General features: G+C 35.7%; 2 protein-coding genes across 5 annotated transcripts; both read right to left on the minus strand.

Moving 5' to 3' along the window:
• Nucleotides 1-291: 291 nt before the first annotated feature.
• On the minus strand, nucleotides 292-17,005 carry inpp5b (inositol polyphosphate-5-phosphatase B). 2 transcript variants are annotated; one of them, XM_044118035.1, is made up of 23 exons: nucleotides 16,661-17,005; nucleotides 16,053-16,132; nucleotides 15,758-15,855; nucleotides 14,779-14,808; nucleotides 14,551-14,661; nucleotides 13,996-14,139; nucleotides 9,417-9,507; nucleotides 8,185-8,355; nucleotides 6,413-6,514; nucleotides 6,055-6,169; nucleotides 5,406-5,522; nucleotides 4,451-4,638; nucleotides 4,208-4,319; nucleotides 4,008-4,117; nucleotides 3,586-3,721; nucleotides 3,020-3,130; nucleotides 2,703-2,868; nucleotides 2,364-2,599; nucleotides 2,167-2,274; nucleotides 1,440-1,524; nucleotides 971-1,098; nucleotides 762-873; nucleotides 292-667 (listed from the first exon to the last, which is right to left on the minus strand). In XM_044118035.1, exons 1-23 carry the CDS (start codon nucleotides 16,715-16,717, stop codon nucleotides 570-572), a joined length of 2,706 nt encoding a protein of 901 aa, XP_043973970.1. In that variant the 5' UTR covers nucleotides 16,718-17,005; the 3' UTR covers nucleotides 292-569. The 2 variants fall into 2 exon arrangements, with proteins under 2 accessions (XP_043973970.1, XP_043973971.1); XM_044118036.1 differs by lacking the exons at nucleotides 13,996-14,139; nucleotides 14,551-14,661; nucleotides 14,779-14,808; ... (1 more) ...; nucleotides 16,053-16,132; nucleotides 16,661-17,005 and adding an exon at nucleotides 12,854-13,961.
• Nucleotides 17,006-18,471: 1,466 nt separating this feature from the next.
• Nucleotides 18,472-26,827, minus strand: LOC122831666 (putative protein TPRXL). Of its 3 annotated transcripts, none has more exons than XM_044118039.1 (9): nucleotides 26,722-26,827; nucleotides 25,033-25,102; nucleotides 23,192-23,443; nucleotides 21,288-21,340; nucleotides 21,093-21,188; nucleotides 20,805-20,961; nucleotides 20,603-20,667; nucleotides 20,340-20,435; nucleotides 18,472-19,445 (listed from the first exon to the last, which is right to left on the minus strand). In XM_044118039.1, exons 1-9 carry the CDS (start codon nucleotides 26,737-26,739, stop codon nucleotides 19,197-19,199), a joined length of 1,056 nt encoding a protein of 351 aa, XP_043973974.1. In that variant the 5' UTR covers nucleotides 26,740-26,827; the 3' UTR covers nucleotides 18,472-19,196. The 3 variants fall into 3 exon arrangements, with proteins under 3 accessions (XP_043973974.1, XP_043973973.1, XP_043973972.1); XM_044118038.1 differs by having other exon boundaries at nucleotides 18,472-19,402; nucleotides 22,967-23,443; XM_044118037.1 differs by having other exon boundaries at nucleotides 22,967-23,443.
• Nucleotides 26,828-27,044: the final 217 nt, after the last annotated feature.

Genomic DNA, 27,044 nt, shown 5'->3' on the forward strand with positions numbered 1-27,044 from the left:
ACTATTTATCTACAACATAATCACCGTTTTTCCTTGCATGCCAAATGCTTATAGCCCCACTGTGTTGTCAGCTAAGTACCCAGTTATTGGGTAGTTTGTGGTATTTAAAATTCTTTTCATTGGATGTGAAATTATGTTGCTATGTTGTTAAAAATGAGGGGCTAGTTTGTTAACAGTAATGTAAAGCTGAAAATGAATATTTCTGGGGGGGTTTAAGTTGAGTATAATGTACTTATTTTCTAAAAGGATAAATAAAATGCAGTGTAAAGAAAAAAGTAAAAGCAGACCATACATTTTTAAACCGTTTTATATACAAAGACATTAAAATACAAGCTTTTCTTTAAATAAAATAAACATTTAAAACTTTTAGGCTTCTACAGATCTACAATAATCAGTGATAATTGGATCACAAAACATACTGGAATTACAATCATAATTTCTTTAATGTAAATACACTACATTGCTGTACATAAATGTGGTAAAATAAATTTCTACAGTTAGTTTCAAATACTGTACTTCTTTTAGTGTTCCACTTCAGCAAAATAGACATTTTGTGTCCAAGAGGAATGTTAGGTTAGGAAATGCTGAAAGAACTCTTGTGTTTTCCTTTTTTCTGCAAAATCCTGCTTCTTAGGTGACCTCAGGAGCAAGGAGGCAAAAATAGAGGCTGTGAACAAAGAGAATTCATTATTTATCGCACACAGAAGAATGATTCCTGTTAAACATAAAAAGAACAAAAATAATTGTATTTATTTTCTTACCCAAAATGGCAACTTCTAATCGATTGTTTGCAGAATTCTTTAAGAGCTCACGGAGAAAGGCTGCTAAATAGTTGAACACATTTTTATGGAACTGAGGTAGCATGGAAATAACCTGAACAACAAGGAAAAGGAAGTTAGTGTCAACAAAACATTTAGGTTTTTATCAGAAACATAAGAAAAAAAAAGATTGCTGTGATGTTTTTCCTTACTTTCTCACACTGGCCTGCACTGGAGCTGCATTCAAGGCACTGCTGGTAAAAAGAAAAGGGAATCACAGGCTCTGGGAGGGCATCTAAGAAGAGAAGAAGGGCTTCTGCCACTGAATGGTTACTACCCGCTGCAGGTTGACAATGTCAAGGAAAAATATTTTGTGTGAAATATATCAAAGGCTAACTAATTTTGTATCACAGCAACAACTCTGTGGTGTAGGGTAACTGTAATTTAAAAAAAACTAAGGAAATGTGATGAAAGAGAGCTTCATGCACTCTCAGTTGTTTCAAAGAGGTTTTTTTCACACTGAAATAAATGTAATTTAAATTCAACACTGATATGAAGTATTTACATTTGTAAATCTTTAGGAACAGTAACAAAAATATCCAAAGACCATAACAAAGCTTTTAAAAAATAATTCAGTGTTTCACATCTTTTTTAACTCATCAATCTTTTTTGAAAGGATACGAAGAGAATCCGGCATCCCTGAATCAAGACAATCTCTTATTTCAGCAAATTCAGTCCGAAGTCCAGGTTGCTGAAATAAGTCTTCCTGTAAATGGAAAGACTACATTTGGTTTCCCTTAGGACCACATACATAAATGATTTATTGTGTCTGACCTAAGCAAAAAAAGGTTTTAAATGAAGGCTTAAAAATGAAATATAGATGCAACTCCTTACTTAAATCTACTCCGACTTCCTACAAGCTGCAGGGCATAATTACTTAATCATATTAGCCTCTATGTAGCCTCAGGAGAAATCTAAAACATAAACCTTTATTTTAATTTAAATTAAGGAAGGCCATCTAATTTTACAATTACATAGTTTAAGATATACACTGTTATCTAATGAAATAATTTCAAACTAAACCCAATAATAAGCAAGAATAATAAAACCAAAAACAAGTAAAATCCACTCCAATATGGGTCAATGGGAAATCATCTCTATACAAGCGATTTATTTTTTACCCAATGAATAGATGTTTTACAACTTTAATAGAAAAAACAAAGATTATTTTTTATTTTTATGTAAGGAAATTTTAAATGTGCAAAAACCTTCTATATTATGCAACTCAGGAGCAATGGGGAAAGCATGAACTTTATTCCCTGAATCCTAACCTTTGCAGATTTCTGCAGCTTGGATACACAGATGGCAAATCTAACAGCAAACTTTATAAATCCAAATCTTTTCTCACCTGATTGACAGCATTGCGAAATAAGTGATCCACCATCATCCAGAGTTCTTTAGGAATGTCAAGAGGCTTTTCATCTGTTGCTGTATCATCGCTTGAAGACTTTTCCGCCTGATGTTCAGAAGAAAAAGACACGTTTGTTCAAAACTTTAAAAAAGAGAAGGCAAGAAATTAAAGAAGATACTTCAAAAGTTGCTGACCAGCTCAAGAAGGGTCTCTTTCGGCATGTCTTGGATGGGTTCTTTCATGTGACACAGTGAATAGATCGAAGTACCGTAGCAGCTTGGCAAATAGTTCCCTGTTACGGAGATGAAGTAGTCCTTGCCTCGCTCCAAATGAAGTACCAGAATATCTTCAATCTCCTGCTTGCCGCAGTTTAGATCTGGCGCAGTTGAGCGGTTTACAAAGACCTCCAGGTCAATGTCCATAGAAGCACCTAGAAAATAAGAGATGTACATACAACATTTGGAGATTTCTGGCAGCAGCCATGATAAAACATTTAAGGCTCCAAGTAAAGTTTCAATGTTCAGGATTCTCACCTTGTGCAATGAAGCCTTTGGATGGGTTGGCAGTGAGCCAGGGCTTGGAGTACGTGGATTCATTCGGCTTCTGGATGAATTCAAACTGACATGGGACCTGCCCATCATTGAAAAGGTTCAGGGTCTCAGCCTGGTTTTGCATGAACTTCACATCGTTGAAGTGGAACTGAAGGAAAACATATTCAGAGTCAAAATATAACATTATTCTATGTTGTTTACACAAAGTGTGTTAAAACAAACAGGCTATTTAATTCTGAAAATGTATACAAATAAACCGATTTCTATTGAACTACAAATTACAGGATAGGAAATTTTACCTCTCGCTTGGACAAGCTTAAAGATGGAATACATTCATTCTCCATTTTGTCTATATTGCGCACAATCTCTTCAAAGGTCTTCTTATACGCTTCAGGATCTACTCTCTTGATCTGATGAAGGGAAGGGAGTCAGAGAAGAGGTTAAAAAATTATTATGTGTGGGATAGTAGCATTAAAGGGCAGCCTTAGTTTAAAGAAATATTAAGGATTAAAGAAAATAATAAGCAATCCAAGCAATTCAGTACTTTTGACACTTTTATTACATGACTCTCCCTAAAATGTAATTTCAATACCTGCATTTGTGCTTCATAGGATTTATGAACTGCTGCCTCTTAATCTTAACTCTCTTTGGCACTTTTCAGCTGAGTCATTTCTTTTTTTAATATATCAATTTCTCATCTTCAGAAAGAAACTGAATTTAAACATAAGAGTTTGAAGGACAAGGCAAAATCTTAAAGTAATTTTACATATCTAACATGCTTGTCAAATATTGAGGTTAGTGCACCTTGACCAAACCAAAGACAAAGAATTAAACATAAAATTTGTTAGAAGACTGAAGCATTTACCCCGATGACGAGCAAAGAGCTGACAGGTTTGTGGTCACTGGTCCTTACATCCATATGGCTCTTGTAATGCTCCTGCTGAATGTTCTTCCCTTTCCACAAGATACGATCACACCATGCAGGGATGCGGCATTTTTCACTGAAATCAGAGGAATAAAATGGACAATATTTGCAAATATTCTTACACACAGAAAACAGGAATTCTATTTTACAATTTATTATTGTTAAATAAGCACTGATTTAAAAAGCCTCTAAAGACAAAAAAAAAAATCAAAGAATCTAATGAAATGTAGGTGAGACATGTTTCCAGGATAAATTTAATAGTTTGTGTTCTACTAATCTCTCTACAAGTTTTCAATCTTTTATTACAAACACTAAACTATTGATAATATAGATTCATAAAGAAAAAAAGCAGGTAGAAATACCTTGTATCCCATTTATCGGAGCCGGTGTCATATTTGTAGGTGGGCTGGAAATCAATTTCTCCTTCCTCAAAGCCGACAAACACAGCCTCCAGATCGATCTGCCTCTTGAGCTGAGGGTCACATGAAGCAAATAAATATCTCCACTCATAAACACAAATGATAAGTCAGGAACATAAAGGTAGTAGATTGTCAGTAATTACCTGATCATAAGCGTGAAGCGTCTCAAAATCATTCTTGGTTATTAGATCTTTCACACTGTCAACGTCCAAGTCACTGATTCTGTAGTTGAGGTCCCCAATCCACAAAACAACACTGATCCAAGAAGCACAGACGTATTTATAACATGATTGTACATCAAACTATCATTCCATATTCATGATAAACCTGTTTGATGCACCAACATCCTAATTCTAACAATGTAGAATCATTAAGGAAGTACACACTTGTGCTTCAAGATGGTGAGTGGAGGCTGTGTAGGATCCAGCTGCCGAAACTGGAGACGACTGCAAATGTCCTTGAAGTCCTGATTACGTCTTTCGTACTCTTCAACATGCGCAGCGAGGTGAGAGTTGACTACGCAGATGTCAGAGTTGTGGAAGCGAAAACGAATCGCAACAGCCCCTTTGTTTCCCTGTGAAGAATAAAAGATTAATACAAGGAAAGAAAATTTGGCAGTCTAAAATAAAATGAAAAAATCTTTTTGATGAGAACGATCTGAACTACTGCTTCATTTAACATGTTAACTACATTATTTGTAGTGATTAGAAGACAAGTGTTTGGCTGCATTTCCTCATTCTTCAGTTTGGTCACACTTAGTTTGATGACATCACATGAAATTGCTTTCAACAGGAAATTTAGTTCCTTAACTTGTCAAACCATCTAGCAAACATTTTACATCTAAAAACACAACACAATTGACCATAACAGCATATTTTTGTTGTCATTATGTTTTGAAGTCTCTTACAACTTCACGTCCAATACATAGATTGCAGTATATAGATTTAACATCTGATAATGAAATGATCATTCTGATACTTACATGTAATTATAAGTATTGTCAAAATAAAAACAACTTCAAAGACTGCCGCAGTACAAACATCAGTGCTTATGTAGTTTGTAGCTTACGTAACAATTGCGTCAGGAATGAGTTCTAGATCAGTACCAATAAAGGCAGATATTTAAATTTAGATTAAGTGATTGGATTGTAACCCTTGCATATTCTTGCCCCTCGTGAATAAGGGACACGAATTAACAACAACAATAATCTAGAGGTAGTGCACTCCAAATGAGTGAGAGAAGACTAATTTAACAGATTAGGTTGTTTTTTTTACCTGCACTAACAAGTACTATTTTAAAGTCCTGTTTTTCTGAGCAGAGCATTGCAGAAGCCATCCTTACCATCCTTCCCATTATGCCTGTGCCCACAGTCTCTGCCTCCACATCAGAGATGAATTCTGCATGCTCCTTCTTCACATAGAAGATCAGCATGATGCCCACCAAACGGATCAGCTTCACCTGAAGCAACAAACCATAAATTCGCAAATACAAATAATATGAATACTTACTTAACTCTGTTTATAACTGAAACAAAATACAAAAGCATTAAGCTTTAAGCCATTTAGTGTCTGTTTGAAGAAAACTTTAAGCAGACATGCACAAAAGTGCACAAAAAGAAGCACAGAAACTCCCTATTGAGTCCAGCATAAATCAAAAATATGTTTATTTTATAGCTGAATTTAACTGTCAGAAGTAGATCAGCCAAGTGTGCAGGGAGAAATGGCACCTCATTATAATGTCTCTTCAGCTCTGATGCATAAACTAGTGGTGCAAATAAATGAGGAAGTAACAAGACAGAGTCAGCACTCTGAGAAAGGGGAAATGAGGAAATAATAACTAAAATGAACTAAAACTTATATGTGGGCTGACTTGGCGAATAAAACCAAAAAGGATAGATGCTGAAAAACTGGCTGCAACATGTAAACAGAGCTAAAACCTTCTGAATTCATGATGATATAAAAACCAGCTCTGTAAATAAAAACCTACTTACCAAGGCATAATTAGCTTCTTCGTGCAAAGCCTCAAACACGGCCTTCATCCACTCTAACTCCTTGGGGGTGTCACTAAAGAAGAAAGCCTCTTTGCTGAGATCTAGCTCCTGAAAACTACAAAAAAAGAGCAAAAAAAGTTTCAAAGCTGCTTGTGTTCAGCAAACTTTTTCACTCCTTCACAGCAAAGCAGTAAATAGAAACGTAGGCAGGATCAGCGAGCATGCATGGCTGAAATCTGTGGGTGGGAATATGGTTTACTTAAACAGGTTCAATAGTTGCAAGCATCTGTCAGAGGATGGAGCAGGCAACGTCGGTTTTTGTAACGGGATTAAGCACAGCTTAATGAATATGAGTTACCCCAAGCAGTAAATGTCAGGAGGATCGGGAGTGCAGCTCAGCCACGGACGGAGGCTCTCCTTTGGTGTCTGTCCATTCACATTGTATGTGCCAAGAAAGAATCTGTAAGGGAAAAAAATAATAAAATCATAACTTAATCTGATCAATCTGACTGGGAATTTTTACGTCTACGGGAAAATCTAATGGCTTTTCTGAGCCTGATTTCCAGATGAGGAAGCTAAAATTGTGAAACAAAATTCATTACATATTAACCAGAGCATATTATGTTTCAATGCAATGCAGTGGTTCATGATGAAAAACTTTGAAATTCTTTCTAACTAACTATAGGATGCAAAAGAGAAACTGTCATAACATTTTGTTTTTAAAGAGTTGCCATTTCTAAATTTCCAAAATGTTCCTACATCACATTTCTGTGGCTTAATTAAAACCCCTTTATTTAGAGCTGAGAGAAATAAAAGTGTCTGCATAAGTTCTCTAAACTGTATGGATCAGAAAACTGCAGCACTGCCTGTCAGCTGGCTGAAAGGAGACTCCCATCTATGCTTTTTCATCACAAGAAAGACAAATTCAACAGTTTGAAAATATTTTCAAACTGAGAAAAATATAACAGAACCAAAAAGGTTAGACACAAATTGGGCAATTTAAAAAAAAGAGGGGGAAAAAGAATAAAAATATATATATTATATATGACATTGATTTAACTGTTGTACTAAATGTCATGCTATTTTAGCAGGAGTAAGGATTCTTGCTGAGTTTTCATATTGTCGCAGCTTCATTTTGGCCAATCCCAACATGACTATCAACATTATAGCATCCCATAAAAGCTGATATCAGTGGACTATCAATAAAAAGAGCAAGGGTTTGTGCAATCCAATCACAACATGGCTAATTGTACATGCAAACAGCAGTATTTTAATTTTCTCAAAACTTCTAAGACACCAAACTGAAAACGTAATTATTAAACCTAGAAGGAAAACAGAAACCTTCAAAGTGGAAGTCTGGTTACAAAACAACATAGAGGACACCAACAATGTCTGCTGACATCCCTATTGGAGTTACACTGAACACTGAAGGACACCTTGATTGTGACACACACAGTAGCAGGGCCTTTCCATTTAGATCACTGAGATTTGCTCTTCAGGTCCAGTGTTAAGATAAGTTTCCTTCCACTCAACAACCCAGATTGACCTTCAGAGGTAATTTCCGCATGCAGCTGCACAGGATGGAAAAAGAAACCCTGTTGCACTTGTATGGCTAGAAATTCTCTCTTGCTGGTTGAATGATAAAACATCCCTAAAGTATCAAAATATCCTACAACAGTCTACAATGCAGCAGATCACTTGTGTCTAAAATAATAGTTAGACAGGTCTACCACTAGGTGGCAGTAGGGTAGTTGTACAAATCAATGTGCCCAGTGTAAAAAAAAAAAAAAAAAAAAAAAAAAAATCTTCTGTTACCTAAAACGCATAGAAAAACTAACTCAATTAAATGTAACTCATAATGAGTTGGTGCTGCATAAATAAAGCCTTGCTCATTTTTGGTAAATAGCAATTCAAACCCACAAAGCCTCGGTCCTTTTTTATAGCTTCTAAATATTGAAATCCCACACACCATACTGTTAGAAACAAAGTAAAAATGGAGATACAAAAGACTTAGAATGTGAAAACTGCAATCAGCTACATATTTAGCTTTCTTAATATTAAAATTCAAAATCCTTTCACCTGAAAAAGCCATCAAACAAATGCAGGATGTGACTGAAACGAGGACCATACCTGAAATTCTCCAGATAAGTGTACGAGTCCTCACTTTTCAGCAGCTCACATCTGATGAGATTGTCGCGCAGGCCGAACTGCGGCATGGCCAGAATCTGAGCTTTGTTGGCAGTGGTGTGGCTGGAGGAGCGCACCAGATCATCCCGCTCCTCTCGAGTAGAAATGCTCTGGCTGCACCACACAAGTTAAAAAAAGGACTGTTAAGGGCAACAGGGTAGATGTGTTTTCACAAACAGATGAATGGCTAGTCTGACCAGAAAAGCCCCTGGTCAGGCTTCAACAGGAACAACTTTTTTTCTAATAAAGACATTCTATTTTACATAAAAAAACAGATAATTAATAAGTACCATTTTATTGCACTATATATATGTGTGTGTGTGTGTGGGGGGGGGGGGGGCAGTAATTAATGCTGATGAGAAAAAAAGAAACACATTACTTTAGAACTGTGTGATTTTCCAGGAATTTATTGTAACCAAACACTACCTTCACAAGGCAGTGTTTCCGTAGTGTAAGCAGTACCGTTGAACACCTTGTTAGATCACATTAACTGACAAGCAGTAAAATTATTAAAACCTAAGAGCTAAAGTATAAACTTGCACTCACATTTGCATTAAAAAAAAGCTGCAAACTTGAACTGCTGATAAAAAGAGTGCTATTGTCATGGCTGGCCCTTTGATCCATTTTGTGCAGCACTGGCTTTTAATAACAGGGCAGTGGCACACCTGTGCAGCTGTACAGAAAAGGTTGCTCTAATTTAAGACATACAACAAAGCTTTTTTGGTTTCTTTCTCATATTTTGTTTTATTTTTTTCAAACAAACAGAAACAGAACATGTAGGTTTCAAGTTGATTTATTTCAGTAATTCAATCCAAAAAGGGGATTGAATGGTTATATTGCACCGTTAATTTAGTTGATTAAGGCTTACTGCTAATCAAAACCAACAATTTTGTTTTTCACAAAGTTTTAACACAACAGAAGGCCCACAAGGGCAAGATTTGAGTAAAAAAACTTTTTGTACGCAGATGCTAGCTTACTGAAAAGTATGCCCATATATGTATGCATTCTGTGTACGGTGAATTGGTACACGTTTCACTTTGCAGTACTCCAATTTATTAAAATATACCTAATAAAGGTTACATTCAGTGCAGAAGGGATTTTCTTTTTTCAAACTTCAACCACCACTTTCTAAGAAACTCATAAAAATAAAAACAATAATTGAAAACCCAACTTACTTATCTTGGCTGGAGTTCCCTTTGGACTTTTGTGAGATACTGTTAGAACTTTTCACCTTTTCTAACGATCCCTTTTTGTCCGACACTTTCTCTGAGAGTAAAGAAGACAAAACAGAAAAATATTAAATGTAATGCAGCATTATAGCATGTTGTAGAACAATGCAGTAAACAACTGCCACATTAAAAACTAGATTTACAACCTATTCACACTATTCACATGCTGCTTGTTAGTACTGGGAAGAATGCGTTTCAGCTGCAAGATGTTTTTCACCCTCGGTCTACATTTTAGCTTATTAACTAAAACTAAGCTCAGGATGATCTGATATATATTCATGGAACAAATAAACTTAATCTCTATATTGTAAAGACAGGGCTTAGCTGAGGGCTTCAGATGCCTGTGGCCATCTTTTGCAGTCAGTTACAGTTACTGCATTCTAAGTAGGTGGATTTAATGACCGAGTGTGAACTACGAGACAGCATGGGCCCTGTCCTGCTGCTTGGCAGCCAGCTCCCCTGAGAGAGAAAGCCAAGCACTTTGAGGAGGAAATTAAACTTTAAGACAAAACCAGGATACATTAGGAATGCATTTGACTAACAACATAGCATAAAAATCTGAAGGACAACATTAAATATGACTTTGAGGTGGACAATGAAACCATATCAAGTTGTGTCAAATAGGAATAATCTATAGTGAGGATGTAATGGCATGACATACCTGAGCAACTATAATACGGTACTTTTAAGTAAATAAATAACAATGAATATAGTTTTAGTCTCACTAAACCATATCTGATATGTATAACCTCCTAATCTACTCCCATCTTAAGCCTACAATTTTTAGGAAGTTATTAAATTATAATCATATATTGGAGGCATCCAATTTTTTATTAGCTACAACTGCACATGTGTGATCAAACTAAATGTAAAAATCAGAAATGTTACTACTAAAGCTGGGATTGCATTTTTACATCTTCATTAAGAAAATGTGCTTATTGCATTAGTTTTATTAGGGAAATGAGTGGTGACATATGACCCAGACTTCTCAAGAATTTCAGCATGTTCCATATGGTCAAGTGACTTCTAAAACTTTCAAAAAGAAACCACAAGAACCATGAAAATCTGAAACAATGCAAGGTGGTACAAAAAGAGTAATTTTTAATGAATTCCAGAAGAGATCCTTCAACGTTTATTCATAAATCTTTATTAACAGCCAACAATGCTAGTTGGGTCGCCAAAATACCAAATGATATTAGATTCAAAACTAGCATTTTCTATGATACTTTTACTAAGGTAAAGTCATTTTACCATCAGAAGTGAATGAGTGATTCAAGTTTTCTAGGCTGTACAGAGCTGACAAACTGCTGCCTCACCTATTGCTACTCACTGCTGGTCAGCAGGCTAAAACTATGCCACTACAGTTTTCCTTCACTTGCCTGAAAAACAAATGCAACTGTGCAAATATATTCCTGGTCATAAAGATATGGAACTCACTGTGTTAAAAATGGAGGATCACAACTCACTCCTATTAAGATAACATGGTTAATAAATTGCAGTGGGCAACCATTAGCAATATATTTGAATATGGACTGCAGGACCTACCTGAAAAGATACCATTCTACTTAATTAGCTATTAAGTTGCATATTGGAAAAAGAAAGTCAAAGATAGGATAAAATGTGCCACAAAGGTTAAGCCCTTGAAACCAAGATTAAATGTACCAAAATCAAAAAATTAAATGTTCTTCACAGTGTCTGTAAGGAATGTTTGATTTTTCATTAAAATTGACCCTCCTCTTATAAACACAAACAATTAAATAAACCATTCTGTGCTTTTGCTAAAATAGTTTATTTCACAAAAATTGTTTTTAAGCAGTAGTACCGTAGTTAAATGCAATACTTTTTCTCATTCATCTATTTAAAGAATAATATTGAGTATAATAAGATGCTATTAGCTTGTTATTTGGCTGAGACATCTGCTCAGGAAGACAGTCGGCAGTGGCTGGCTTATCAGATATGTTGTTCGAACAGTATGTCTTTCGCAACAGCAAAACGAATCTTATCTGCAAGTGAGGAAGACATGCAGCTTTCTTAATTCAGTTAGCTCACGGGCAGAGCACAGCAAATAAAAACTGAGGGGCAACGATGTATTTCCAGTATTCACCGAACTCATGAAAAGTGCAATATTTCCTGCACTTTTTAAGGTCTCTGAATAAACGAACTTTTGAGGTATTAACTTTTTAAAATCTGGCTATTAATGACATTTAGATTACAAATTATTGGTACTTAAAAGACAAATAACCTTATGTGACTCCAAAGGTATTGCAACAGCAACTGTGATAAAAGAATTCATGCATCTGTATTGACATGCAGTATGTTGGTCATTAGTTGGATAAAAGCAATGGTAAGCAAATAAAAACAACTAAACTGCTTGTGAATTATGCTACACCTGTTATTAAAACAACCTGCAAAATGTATTCAATCAGTAGTTAGTTATCAAAAGTAATCTATTAAATCCAACATATTTCTGAATTAGGTTTGTAACAATAATTCACATTATGCGTATTAGTAGCTCTTAGGTTACAATAATTTTTTTAGATGTTTTAGCGTTTCTAGGAAGAACTTACACTTCCAGATATGGAGATAAGACACTGAACACGTTGATGTGCCTTTATCAGCGGGTCAATCTTTACTCAGCATAAATGTCAGCTCGTTTTATCAGCCTTCACTCTCTTCCGTATTAAAACATTAAGTTCATTTTGAACACAAAGTTCAAAATTACATAACTTCCCCATCATCCCTTGCTGCATCACCAACGAGAATTCACCTAAACATGAGTTAAGCAAGGTTTTTTATGCAATATATTTTCAGCTTCAGGTATGACTGACATGTTTAACACTAAAGCCAGGGGACAGGCTGGAAGCTTAACTATTATTTTTAAAGGAAAAGGCACTCTGATCTCAACAAAGTTTTGGCTTTAAATTAAAAGGCAGAGAAAGAAAAAGCCAAAAGAGTAGACAACATTGAAAAGACAGAAAATGTAACAGGCTGTCAGGAATTCAAATGTGTGAAAGGATACGAAACATTACACTAAAACACGTTGAGCAACATCAGCCACAACAGGTATCTATCGACATCGACATCATTTAAATACTGCTGCTAGCGTTAGCCGCGACGTTTTAATATCCACGTTTTCAAGTCAACAAAAGTGGACAAGTTGTTAACATTAGCGTTACTAAAGGGACGTAAAATAAGCGATACATTTCCGCATAATGAAAACTGTAACTAATGTAAATATTTAGCAACAGTAATTTCGTTCGAATTACTGTTTGCTAGCATTAGCTAGAAAAAGTTAGCCAATCTCAGCTCCCTGACAGCTCCTTCTGTGTTTTCTCTCGCCTCCTCAGAATCAACAATCAACGCTTTGGGAATGATTTTCATACCAGAGTCTCTCGTCATCCCAGACATGTCCTTGTGCCGCTCCCACGCATTCTGTGCAGAGGATCAATGTACATTGTTTTTCAGACCTGCCCATTCTAACGTTGTAGGAGGAGGAGGGGTTTTTGTATTTCCTTGGTGCAGTGAAAAGACAAACACGCAGAACAAGCTTCAAAAATGTAACTGGGAAATACTTCATGCCCTAAGTGTTTGGTTGGGAATTCAACGCTCAAAAAAAGTTTGTTTGTTTGTTTGTTTTGTACCAACACCAAGTAGCAAACATGGTCAAAAATGTTTCACTCAGCTTGCAGAGATCAGTGTGTGTTAGTGTTTGTGCATTTGACTTTGTTTTGCATGCGTGTCTAAAGGAGCACACAAAACACAGATGTAACGTAGGCTATATTCTGCAAGAAATTAAACATTGTACACAAATAAAAAGCAACTCACAAAATTGTGTGCTTATATTAAGAATAACAAGTACATTTTGTCTTAGGGTAGCAATACTGCCCTAAGATACTGAGACGATTTAAGATTGCCGTTTTTCCAATACTGTCTTCTGCATTTGATGTAATGAAAGGCTATTTTTTTCTATTCATGGATGGTTGCTGTTCAGTACCAGTGGCCCAATGTATATTTTCAATCCTATATTGGTGTGTGCAATATTCATACTGCAAAGAATTTTGAGATACAATAATCAGACTCCTATGAACTACTTACATATTTACATAACAAAGGGTTTTCCTAACCTCACTAAGTAAATGTACTCAAATCAAATGAGATTTTTTCCCCCTATTTTTCTCAGTGAGCAATTATGCTACAGCATTAAAAGATTAATTTCTTTTCAAACATTTTGTATGTCTTTACCAGGTGTGCTACCAAATTTGCCTGCCTCAGTAATTGTCCTGTTATTCATGGTGTTGTTTCACCAGTGATGAGGTACTGTAATATACCCTATGAAGGATGACAGTTTCGTCCAAAGAAAGTGGTGTTTTAGATATCACTATGATGCAATCCTCCAAAGCATAAAATTGTTGGCCAAAGACACAGAAACAAGTGTCTGCTTCATCCCTCTCTGCTCTGACACTGTCAGGAGTTCAATAGGTTTCACAGACCCCAGCTTTTTATAAACAAAACAGAGATGACAAACCGATTTTCTGGTGCTGGTTATTTTTAGTGGATAACACCTCCACCGGTGCAATGACTTGCTTCATTGCTTCCTGTCTTTTGATAGATTTCTTGTACTTCTTGATCCACTCAAACTTGGGTACTTGTGTGGGCAACCTGCACACATCTAATGGACGAACGGACAGTGACAGAAAGAATAACAGATTAAGAGAAAACAATGTGATATCTTTCACGGCAAAGCATTAACTGCTCTACTTTGAGTACGACAACAAAGGGGACATTCATGATATAGTGCCAGTTAGGACTTGTTAATGTGATGGTTCCACTGTGAAAATAGTAAGCTTGTGGTGAATGTGACCATCCTTAGCAACAGAGACCTCCATTTAATTAAAGGCTCATCTAATTTCTGTCATTGTTCAGACATGATGACGTATATTTTTACAATACATCTGTGCTACTTTTCTAATAAACATATTATAGAATTTGATTACAATTTGCTCCTTAAAATGTTCAAAAGCTTTGGAAGATTTTGTCAAATGCTGGCTGTTGTAAATAGATCACAAACTGTTCACCCTACCACTCCATGCCTTGTTGACTTCACAAAGAAAGAGACGAGAGTGGGACCCAAACGGAAGCCTGAGCTCTAATTCTTCATTCTTGTAGCTCATTCTCACTCTGGTGTCTGCACCTACAATAAGATAAAAAGTGTTGCAGGGGAAAGACATTGCAAGATTAATTTTCTGTGTGGTAGATCAGTTATGCATGACATGATGTCTGAGACGTCATATAAACGAGGGCAACTTACCCACAACCACAAGCTGTTCTGGGGAAGAAACTATAGAGAAAGTAGCATAAGAAAAATGTCAATGTGCTGCATAATGTACTTTATTTGCTTTTTAGTTTAGAGGCAATACAAATTTTATTAAAAAGTGCTAGCAAATACAGGTCTTGCAAAAGTATCCATACCTGTTGAACCCACTGATTGCAAGACAAGCTCCTACCACCATTCTCCCATGGTTTTCAAAGTTTTTGGTACAAAAACATCTGAAAAGTGTGATGTGCATTTTACTCAGCCCCTTTTACGCTCATATTTCCAATAAAATCCAGTGAAACCATCTTTGTAAACCTAATTTGTAAATAGTCTATCTACATGTAATGTATTATAGGAGGTTAGTTAGAGGAACATAGTGATTAAACAGCATCAGACACACACCCAATAGACCAGAGATGAAGCTGTGAATAAATCTAAAGGAAGGTTGTGTTATAAAACGATATCACATGCTTCCACAACTTCACTTAGTGCTGTTAAAGCCACTGTTTGGCAAAAAGAGCAATAATCAAGAGCAATGGCCAATATGCTTATGCAGGAGCTGAAAAGATCCAGTTAATATTGGACATTCTGTTGATGGTCACAGAAAAACTATTAGTTGAGCACTCCCCAAATATAACCTTTACGAAAAGATGTCAATAATAAATCAACTATAGAAAGAAAATAAGTCCAGCTTAACATTTGCCACAAGCAATGTATGGGACACAGCAAACAGGTGGAATAACCAGTCTGACACCAAGTCTGAAACATTTTTGCATTACATGCAAACTCATTTGTGGAGCGAAACTAACAACACACATCAGCTTGAACTTAACAACCCAACAGTGACACCTGGTGGCAACATCATGATGTGAGGATGCTTTGGTTGACAGGGTAAAAGTCAAAGGGAAGATTGACAGAGCTAAACAGAATACTTTTGCAAGACACTGTATATTTAATGTCAGAAGAAAATTACCTTCAACAATAGCAAAGTCAAGGGTGATGGGTATAATGTCTTCAAGTGACACATCATCAGCTGTAATGGCCATTCTCCGATGTGTATAAATAAAGATTCTGCAAATAATTTTACAGAATTGCAGCAAGTATTATACAAATACCAATGATAGAGTCAGTTTTACTTAAGTTAGTGATTTAGAAGGAAATACAGATTTAAAGACCAAAAGGCAGGATAAGGTTTTTGTTGCACAAATATAACAAACAACATTAAGGCTAAAAGCCATGTAAAGCATCCTTAATTTGTTTGAACTTACGCATGCTCCTTTGCACACTCTACCAGTCCGAGAAGTCTGCTTTCTGAGCAATCATCAAGCAAGATATCACATTGTGCAGCATGTTAGCAGATTAGTTAAGGAGAGTGTAATTTAAATATATTTAATCGTCTATTCAGCCAAAACAGAAAAGTGTGCAATAAAACATTTGCATAGACATTTCAAGAGCTGTATCCTTAATTCAAATCTATTTTCGGTATGTAAATTACTTCATGTTTACATGCTATCAAATCTCCTTAACCACTCCCAACAAGAAGAAATCACGAGCTGTTGATACAATGTCGCCATCTTCTGGCTGACATGCGCAACTGCAGATCTATGGAAAAGGCTATTTTGGGGAACTAATTACAGACCAAACCCGTTTTTCCTGCTCAAAACTGCGCGAACTGTTCAGGCTGACTCTGGTTTGAAATCACAAACCAAATGACTCAGTTAGTGATAAAACCCGATCAACTTTCACAGCTTAATCTTACAGGCCTCAACCTGGGTTGTATCTCCAGAATCTGTCGGTCCTGTTTGTGAGTTTGAAGCAGGCGGTCCTTATTTTGAATCTTCGATCATTTAGAAACCATGCGCGGCTCAAAGGATACTACAATGCAATTTTCTTCTTTTCCCAAAGTTTCCTGAATTGCAACGGACTGATCCATGGTGAAGAACTGAGACAACTTCGGCAGCACGTTTTTTTTTTTTCTTCAATGTGAATCCGCGGAGGAGTTTCGAGTGACCCAGTTATTCCCCCTCCATGAGGGAATCACCGACCGAATAGGCAACTGAAAGAGACACGGTCCAGCAGCAGCGGTAGCAGCTCAGCGCTGTCCGACATCCTTTTTTCACTCCTTTACGATCCAGATGTTTTCTCCGCTGCTGGTTCAGCCCGAACCCCAGCGCGCGCGCGCACTCACGGTGCCACGCACTCGTCAGGATTAGTCTTGACGTCACATATGGGCTGTCATCGGCACAATCAGAAAGGGCGGAAAGATTTTGGGATTGGTTTGAATTAAGCTTGCAGTCAGTGACCCAAATGGGACTAGAACCTTCAAAGGACGCCCAACTCGAGAAGGGGAGAGCGGAACTTACGAAATGTTCATGATGGAAACTATGATTTCAAAATGTAGGGGAAGGAAATTGAAAAATACCGTAGATGAAACTGTAACCCTCACTCTCAAATACCAAGTGAGACACTAAGTGTCTCAATAAGAAATTTATTTTACAGGAATCTCAATAATAATAATAATAATAATAATAATAATAATAATAATAATAATAATAATAATAATAATAATAATAATAATAATAATAATAAAGTACAATATAAGGTTTTACATTCTGATGATTATGGTATACAGCTAATTAAAACCCTCCAAACACAGAAAACTTACAAGAGGTCATTGCTAAACATATTTGATATTGCTATGCTCAAAAGCACTGAAGAAAAGCTATGAGAAAGAAAAATCATCAAGAGTTTTTAACACTTTATGCATACTGTCTTTTTTGTAATGATGTATTTTACTAAATATGTTCATTAATAATTAGAAATGATTGTATTATCAAGTCAGATACCCAGGGGTTGAATCCAATGGAAATTGTGCGTGTGAATATGTACATGAATGTGGTATAAAGCCCTTTGAGATTCTCTGGACTTGATAAAGTGGTATATAAATACAGGCTGATCACCATTTTACCTCCCAACATAGTACCACCATGTTTGACTGTGAGTGTGATGTTTGTGACTGAGTGTGATGTTATATTGATGTGTTACTTTTATATTAATTCTAAGATGCAAATCCTCACAAAAACTTTTTTATGTGTCCTGTCAGACCACAAAATCTTGTTGATGATCACCTGTTGATGCCATTTTTGCCCCTTGTCATTCATACAGTTGAAACACAAACTTCATCCAAGGCAGCTGAGGGATAAAGCGCTTTAAGTGTGGTTCTGGGTTCTTTTGGGACTTGCTAGATAAATTGTGGATTAGTTCTTGAAGTCATTTTGATAGGCTAGCCATTCCTAGGAAGGTTCTCCACTTTACCATATTTGCTCTTGGCAAATGACTCTCACTCCTGTGCCATGTTGATAATGCAAAACCTACATCCAAACAACTTTGTAATACTTTCAGACTAATAGATGACTTTGTGTATTGTCTGTTGTTAAAGAGCTTTATCTCTTTTTTGCATACTTCAAGATACTGTTTAAACATGATACTGTTTAAACAAGCTCTGTATAAATAATACATTGAGTTTATGTATTCAGGTTTAATCAGTCATATGATAGCTAATAAAATTTTAGCAAATGTTAGTAATTTAATAATGTGAAAAATGTCAAATGATTTAGACTTTTGAGATATATAGATTGCATTTATTTCATTTTAAGCACAATCAAAATTATTCTGTACACACAGCTTAAAGAAATTGACACATTTCTGATTTCAATTAGCATTTACATGTCACCATTTGAAAATAAAATATATTTAATTGGTAATTCCCCATATTACATATAATTAAGTCAAAAATCAGAAAACTATAAGACAAAACTTGCTGCATATTAAATTGCACACTTCAAGAAAGACACATGTAAAAGAATTGCCTTAACAACTTCCTATAACAGCCCAACGTTTGAGTTTCATAAAGTGCAAATAAAGTTAAAGCTGCATTATTCCAAAAATAACTTTTTTTTTTTTTTTAAATCATAAATCATCTGTGCTGTACCTACTTTAGGGTCACTCACTGACCAAAATTTATTTCCCCTTTAAACAGTTGTAGTGTGACAGTGCAAATATATCAATTCCAAATAATGGACAATATACAAATGACAGGCTAAGGGTTATATAACAACTAAAAATCATTACTCATAATTTACTTGAATTTGTCTTTATTATATAATTTATATTCATATATATGAGATTGAAATGTGAGGATTAGGATTAGGCTGATAGCATGTTCCATGTGGTGGATGCTCTCAATTAAGTTCAAAGTCATGCTTAATCAAAAAGGAATGTAAATTGGAAGTACAAAACACAGGACACAAAATCAACATTGAAACTGAGGCTTTTTCATAGTTTTCATATTCATACAGTTACAGATGAACCCCAACAAGATACGCGAGGACAGCAAAAGCATGCTCACTCACTCACAGAAGCAGAGTGATTGCAAACAGGCAAACCAAGGAAGCAATCAACTCAATATGAACATAGGGACCTCTTGTGGCGAAAGACGGGACATTCATTGTGCCGTTCAAAATCAGGCAGGAGGTTGTGGTGGCAGTGCAGCACTCCAGGTTACACGGGGGGTTTGTGGTCCCAGTACAGGCAGCATATCCAGTGCAATTGGTGCATCCTGCTGTCCAAACAACGCCGGAGTTAGAGGTCTCTTTTTTTAACTGAAAAAGACAATATGAAAAAAATAGTATCAAAATAAAAATGTAGGTGCTTGAACTTCAGCAAGTTTTTAACTCTTTAAATGTGAAGCCCAGAGAGTAAAATTGTGCTAAGCAACATAAAGTTAGTCTATTTTCATTTATGTTTCAGAAATAAAAAAGGAAAAAAACAAAGACGCAACCTTTCAATATTCTTGACCTTTTTTGATATATGTCATGTCATATGTCATTTTATGTTGTTTTTTAAATTCTAATGTACCACTGGATACCTTGCAAATCTCTTCACACTTTTTCACACTCCATAAAAGACATGCAAAAAGCCTTGTAAAAAATGCATATTTTATTCCAGTAGCCTCCTCTCATGTTGAAAGATTTAGAAAAAAAATCACCTTTAATGTGATCTAAGAACACTTAATAAATGAATCAAAAATGATTGCTGTTGTTAACAACAACAACAACAACAACAACAACAACAACAACAACAACAACAACAACAACAACAACAACAACAACAACAACAATAATAATAATAATAATAATAATAATAATAATGTAGTAAATAAATGAAAACAATTCTATGTACTTTAAGATCTTCTGTCTGAGAGCATGAACATACTTGCAAAATTTACCCTGTTTTACACAAGAGGAACTGACAAGTTTCTCTTGCCACAACACACAGTGAAATTTAAGTAGGCACAATAACATCTATCAATCCCTCTCTTATTAGAGAAAATATTTTTTAGAATGTGGTAATTATACTTCAAACAGGAAAAAATACTGTAGTTATTTTAGACTTTTATTTAGACTTTTTACTTTACATCTACTGTTGAGTGTTGGGTTTATGTCACGTACACAAATAAAAGAAAAGCTATAAAAAAATCCTTTCACAGATCATACCTGACAGTGTGGGTCTGTAGAAGAACAGGTTTCAAGTTCCTTGAAATTTTTATAACAGTTTTCACCAGTACAGCTGCCCTTGTGACATTTGTTTCCCTGAAGAAAAAAAACACACAACACAGACAACAGGGTGATTATGTCAGAACATTCAAATTCTGATAGTTAATTGAAAGTCTTAAGCTCAAAGCAAATAATAAACTTATAGATATTGAGAAGTAAGGAGAAGAGAAATGCTAAGGTCAGTCACAGATTTTGGCCTTTACTTTGTCTGCTGTTGTTGAGGTTGTTCTTGTTGTTGGCGGAGCGTTTGTTGTCGTGGTTGCAGCTACTAAAATTAGGTAAGAAAAATATACGATATGTAAGTGTGCAAGATCACACACATAAACTAGTACTTTTAAATATACCTGTAAAGAGAAAGACAAGCAAGACAAGATGAAATGTGCAAATGCAATTTCTCTATTTTACCTGTGGTTGTCATCATCATGGGTACAAAAATGTCTTTAATGCATCCAGTGGAATTACAGCAGTTCACAGAACAGTTGGACTGAGAGGGGTTGTTGCAATCTTCCACACAAGAGGCACTGCAGCTCACATTGTACCACATGTCCACTGATTTCAACAGCTGATCCATTGCAAAATTACACAAACATACTTTTGTAAATGTTTATTTTTTTCACAATTCCTCTACACTAATAATCTTATTATTTAGTTGACTTTATTAGCAGAGTATAAAAGAATTATTTACTTCCTTACCTGACATGATTCTCCAGTAGAACAATGAGATTCATTCTGACTGATGTACTTTGAGTAGCAACCAGAGTGATAGCAGGTAAAGGAAGGGCAATTTATCTGTTTTAGACAGATTGAGTGGCACACGATTAAGGTCAATATGGTACAAATAAAAAACATGGTGATATTATATTTTTAATAATAATAAAATTGACTTGCCATTTCCATTGAAGAATTTGATGTGGTGTTTTTATTTTCCTCAGTCATATTACCTAAAATAGAGAAATGGCATCATGTTTGGGAAATTTTAAAGCAGGCATATTGTAATTGTTCACAATCAATATATCCTAAGAATTCACTAAAAACTGTCAGGTTATCCAGACATATTCAACAAGTTCTGAAGAACTGCAAGATACATAATCTTTCTCTAATTTAAGCCTTGGGCTCTCCTTCTGCTTTCCTGGTAATCATATCTCTCCACCTCATCTTAAAGAACTAATGGTTCCATATATTCCCAACAAGATGCTCTCCGCTGAGACTCCAAGCTTGCCTGTGGCTCCAATTTGACTTAACCACATTGCAGATTTGTGGTTGATAACCTTTCTCAGACCTTTGGTGCACCACAACAAGACAACACAAGAGCTTAACAAATATTTTAGAAAAACTGAAAATCCAATATTTATTGTTTTCAATAATTCTATTTGATTGGCTGACTGAATTCCAAGGTGGTTCTGTTTCAAAAAGCATTGAAAATGAAAAGGTTGAAGAAATTTGAAATTGTTTTAAAGGTACCCAATTTATTCTATAATCGGGGTCAGGTTTGAGCCATCTAAGTGTTTTAGATTTTGAAGTCGAGATCAAGTGTAATGTAGATTGTTTTAAAGTGTAGACAGGGAAATGAGAGGCAAATGAAATCTCAGAATCATTTGGGGCTACCAGTTAGCTAGTCTGTTATCTTTTTAGTATTTCTTTTTAATCCTGGCAAAGAACAATCATGATGAAGGGTTTATAAGCTGACACCATCACAAAACTCAAGACCGACATCAGGCTTTCCTCCCAAATTAGAATTTCAAAGTTAATATAGGCCAGCAATGTTAAACTTTATATGTAGAGTTTCATAATAACATCTTGGACTATAACTGCAGCTAGAAAATACATTACAAGACAGAATTTAGTTGCTTCGGGTTCCTTAGCATACTGTGATTGAAAGTTTAAAAGAATAAAACAGAGTATGAGGCAACATGTGCAGGCCTACTTGAAAGCTCAGTGCGCTCCTTTGCCAATTTGATGAAAGGTTCCCAAAGTAGATAACAATTGACATCTTTTAGCAGATGGGTAATTTTCGCACCCCAAAACATACAAAACAACCAAAACTCTAAGAGATCTGAATGGTCGGAGTGAAATAACTAGCACCCATCCAAAGTCTGTTGTAACAGACTGGCCCAAAAGCTGAAATGCCATCCTAGAAAACACAGTGAATGATTAAAGACCTTTTTACAGCTATTGTACTTCCCTGACAACATTTTGAAACACCTTAGTATTACTAAAAACACTAATGTGACTTTGAGTCTATATAGACTCATAGGCTAGTAAAGTGGATTCTCTTAACCCCCAATTTGTCAGTGCATCACTAATTCCTAAAGAATCTAAAGGTTTGATGGGATGCAATCCTTTTTGTAGAAACCAGCTGAAAAACATACATTCTTCACAAAAGAGTTATAGTCAGAATCTTCTCAAATTCTGTTTAACAATTCTTTGCTATCAAAAGAAGGACTACTTGTGTACTTCATAGAGGAATACATATAAGTTGAGAAAGCAAAGTTGGCATTCTGGTTGTCTACCTGCATTTACCCTGACTTACAACACGCGAGGCATTTGAGAGCAGCTAAATACCGTGCCTTCTGAGGTGGCTGAATTTGAATCGGTGCTGGATGATGAGGAACCTCCGGAGGTGCTTGAGGCAGAGTGGGTACTATGTGATGATGGACCTTCAGAGGTGGTTGAAGGAGAGTGGGTGCTGGATGATGAGGAACCTCCGGAGGTGCTTGAGGCAGAGTGGGTGTTTTGGGATACTGAATCTGAGCTGGTTGTGAGAGACTGGATGGCAGTAGACATTACAGTACCTCCATAAGTGGTGGACATGGTGCTCTGAGTAGGGGAAGCTGTTGAAATGCTATTAGTCATACTAGCAGCCTGGTTGGTATTTGAGGTTGTTGTTGACATGGTCATGGAAGGGTTTGCTGCAGAGGTGGTGGTATTCATGGTGGAGGCAGTCGTCATTGCTGCTGGGGAGGAAGTTGTGCTCATGTCTGTGGTTTGCCCAGACACAAATACTGAAGGCAGCAGAAATCCTGATAGGAGGAGGCATACAATACCTGCACAAATAGACATTATGGGAAAGATACCAGATATAAAGTTTACTGCTTAGTTACAAACATATATCTTTGAAGATCATAAAGCCCAGCCAGCAGGGTTTTACAATAAAAGTATAGTGCATTTTGCAGGACATTAAGCATTGTGGTTGCAAACTATTGACTGTTTGCAAGGGTTCAGTAATTACCTCCCTACAGGTAGGTCACTGTATTGTATTACCCTATCTTATTGAGGAAACTGCTGGTAAAGTTGATTTTAAAAACAGCTTTTGCAAGTATATACAACAGTATCCACTGAAGAATTAATGATTAAATCTAATTTATTATTTTAATCTCCACCGTGCTAATTGGATAAAAAATCTCAGGAGAAAAAATATTGCGTTTTACTTATTTGAAAGTTAACTAAAATGATAATAAAATGTCTTTTTCAAGCCAGTAAACTGGCTTTAGGCCATGGCAACAGTTATGGCGTCTTCCCCTTTAACATCAGCAGAGCTGCTGACATTAAGTGTAAATCTGTTTAATTTGGCTTGTCTGACTTTTGCTTTGAATTTCACATTTAGTATTTTTGCAAAATATCTTTTTTTACTTGCATTTATCTTTTGTGCTCACATTTATGTGGCCTGCAGAAATGGCTTTAATAATTAATAATAATTTCATAAATAATGCAGTAATAACTTGGAAAGGATTACTTGTTTATATCTCCATGATGTTAAAATTTTATGTTTTTTTTTCTATGGCTATATGTCATTTAAAATTGCAGGACAAACAAACCAGTAAGATTAGATGTACTTTGCCTGACTGCTATTTTGATAACATCACACCAAATAGAGACTTTAATAATATAACAAAGTTCTAAATGTTAGCACAGTTATTCAAAAAATTATTCATCCACATGAAAAAGCAATTTTTTTACTTGCACTTTAGGGTTTCTGTTCATGACATTTTCTTTCAACATTTTAACAAACAAAAAATGTCAGACTGATCCAGAGTCAAATTCAGAGTGAGCATTTAATTTTCATGGTATTTTTATTATTTCACCTTTGGGTTCAGAAGAAAATTATGAAGAGCTGTCAAAGTGCAAAGGATCACTCTTGCAGAGTTTTAAAAACACCTGGATGTTGTCAGGAACAGCTTTTCCACAAAGAAAATTGTGAATGAAGTCAACTGTCAGGGCCTTCATGTGGACTCAGTGATTAAAGCTTCATTACTAAAGAAAAATACCGTTGAAGCAAAGATTACAACATAGAAAATCTAAGGAAATGCTAAAAGGAAATAGAATGGGCAGATAAAATGTTTGAAGAACTGACACTGCATGGGCTCTAAAAACACTGACAGTCAAGTTCAGAGAATGAGACAGGATAAGGTTTTAGGAATTGGTGCACAATTTATTTTCTTACTCATAATTCACAAAATAATTTGTTTTTTCTGTCTTTTTGAGAATAAAATAAAAATTCAGTTTGTTTGACCCTGTTCTGTGCTTACCCTATACTTGTCAGGATTTAGAAATTAGTAAGTGATTTGAATCACAAGGATTACCATGTTTATAAAGCTCAACAGAAGTTTTAAATTCACAGAAATTTTACCCATACCTGCGTCCTTTTTAAAAACGACTGAAGCCATTATGCTACTGGATGAAACGGAGTTAGCTCTGTGCCCAACCTAGAAAAACAAAAATAAAATAGAATAAAAATAAACTTTATTGTCCCACAGAGGGGAAATAAACTTTATTATCCCACAGACGGGAAATTCAGATGTAGCATGTATTATATAAAACTGAATTTCCATAATAAAACCAAAGAAATTTGTTTGTTCTGCTCTGAAAGTCAACAAACTTTATGACAAATGATACCTACCTGGCAGCAAAATAAACTAAGCAATAACAAACAGATAAAAGGTGTATGTGACAGATAACGATGCGATTTCAATTTAAACCGTTTACCAATGATAATAGGTTTCTGAATAACAAGCATACTCATTCATTGTAACCCACCTGCCCAGTTCTTTTGATGTGAGATCTTCTCATTTTACAATCCTCTCACTGTTCTGAGGAAAAGTGAGCTCATAATTGTTTCGTGGAGCCGGTCACAGCACAAGAAACGTCTACTTCCACATGTGAAATTGTTACTTTTAAAAAAAATATTTTTAAAGTTTGTTTTAGTTATTTCCGTCTGCCTACGTTGTCCACAGTGATGTGTACTGCTGTCTTTTTTGGCCGGGTCACCTTGTGAAAGATGTCTTTGTCTCAATGTCTTTGCAATTCTACTAAATAAAGATGTAGTAGAAGAAAAAAAAAAAAACGCTTCACTGATATCTTTTTAAAGATTAATTGAAAATTAAGTCCATAAAGAAACACAATACAAACTCAAAATGCAGTGAGTGCTGCAAATGCTGTAAAGATGAGCCTGCTCCCTCTATGAAGTAACTTCTGCAAAAATTAGTTCAGGATTGGGTCAAGCCATTACCCCTCAAGTGTCTTGGTTTGCGGCAGTTTATCATTGAGCACAATTAAAATGTGTTTGTTCCCTGATCAGTCCCATTGGGAGAGCAGCTATACCGGCATGACTTGTTTTGTTCCCTTCTTCCCCGGATCCCAGCTTGAGCTCCTGTGGGTGCTACACCCTGGAAACTGATGACAACATTGGTCACTTCAGTTTCCATCTCAACAAGGAATCCCAAAATGTTATATTTGTAAAAAGAGTTCAACCTTGATTATTTTTTTTAAACTGTTGTGAAAGTGGCCATTTTCCAATAAAAGTTGGAGTTTATATTACATTTTAAAGAAGTCTCATCTGTAACCTGCTGAGAATGTTACAGAAGTTTGAGAAACAATAGTTTTATAAATTAGTGATGTGGCCTCAAAGGTAGGGTGGTTGAGTTCAAGGTAAAATGCATAAGATCCAACTCTGACATTTGGACATGTTGGCTATCAGAATCCTAGAATTTACATAATTTTAAAGAAAGTAATTGTTTTAAAGGAAAGACGACATACATTGTAGACATTTGTGAAGGCAGAGCGAAGTTTGGGATTTTTTAAAAATAAAGAATGTTTGATATTAAAGACAAAAGCACTGATATGTTTACACATAAGGAACATATGAGTTTTTTTTTACTTGAAAGCTTTACTTGAAAAAAAATATAGAGGATAACATATGCTCTCCAAAAAACTAATTTTCCGGTTACATGATCCTGTTTTTCCCAACCTGCACTTTACTATTTTCCTTTTTTCTTTGACTTTGGAGCCGTGGTTAGCCAAAAACAAATGAATAAAATCCACTTACCTGTGATGCACTCTGCATGCCTTTATCTCAATTTAGGTTGAAGTAAGTAAGCTTTTTCTCTCTCTGGAGCTCCCTTTCTTTGTTGCTCTCTGTTACCTCCTCGTTCCCCAGTTTACTTCCTCCTGACTACACCGCAGCTTAACAAGTGGAAACTCTCACCTGCACCATGTCGGAGGAGGGGACTAGAGGCACGCTGCCGTTGTTGGGTGGGTCTTAAAATGATGTGGTAATGAGTACGGGAAAAGACTATCTGGAGGAGAAGAGGGGATTTCCAAAGCACCAAGAACTGTAGATGAAAATTCTTTAATGTCTGGTTATAGTTC

Source organism: Gambusia affinis, linkage group LG05 (genome assembly GCF_019740435.1).
Source record: "Gambusia affinis linkage group LG05, SWU_Gaff_1.0, whole genome shotgun sequence".
Classification (NCBI taxonomy): domain Eukaryota; kingdom Metazoa; phylum Chordata; class Actinopteri; order Cyprinodontiformes; family Poeciliidae; genus Gambusia; species Gambusia affinis.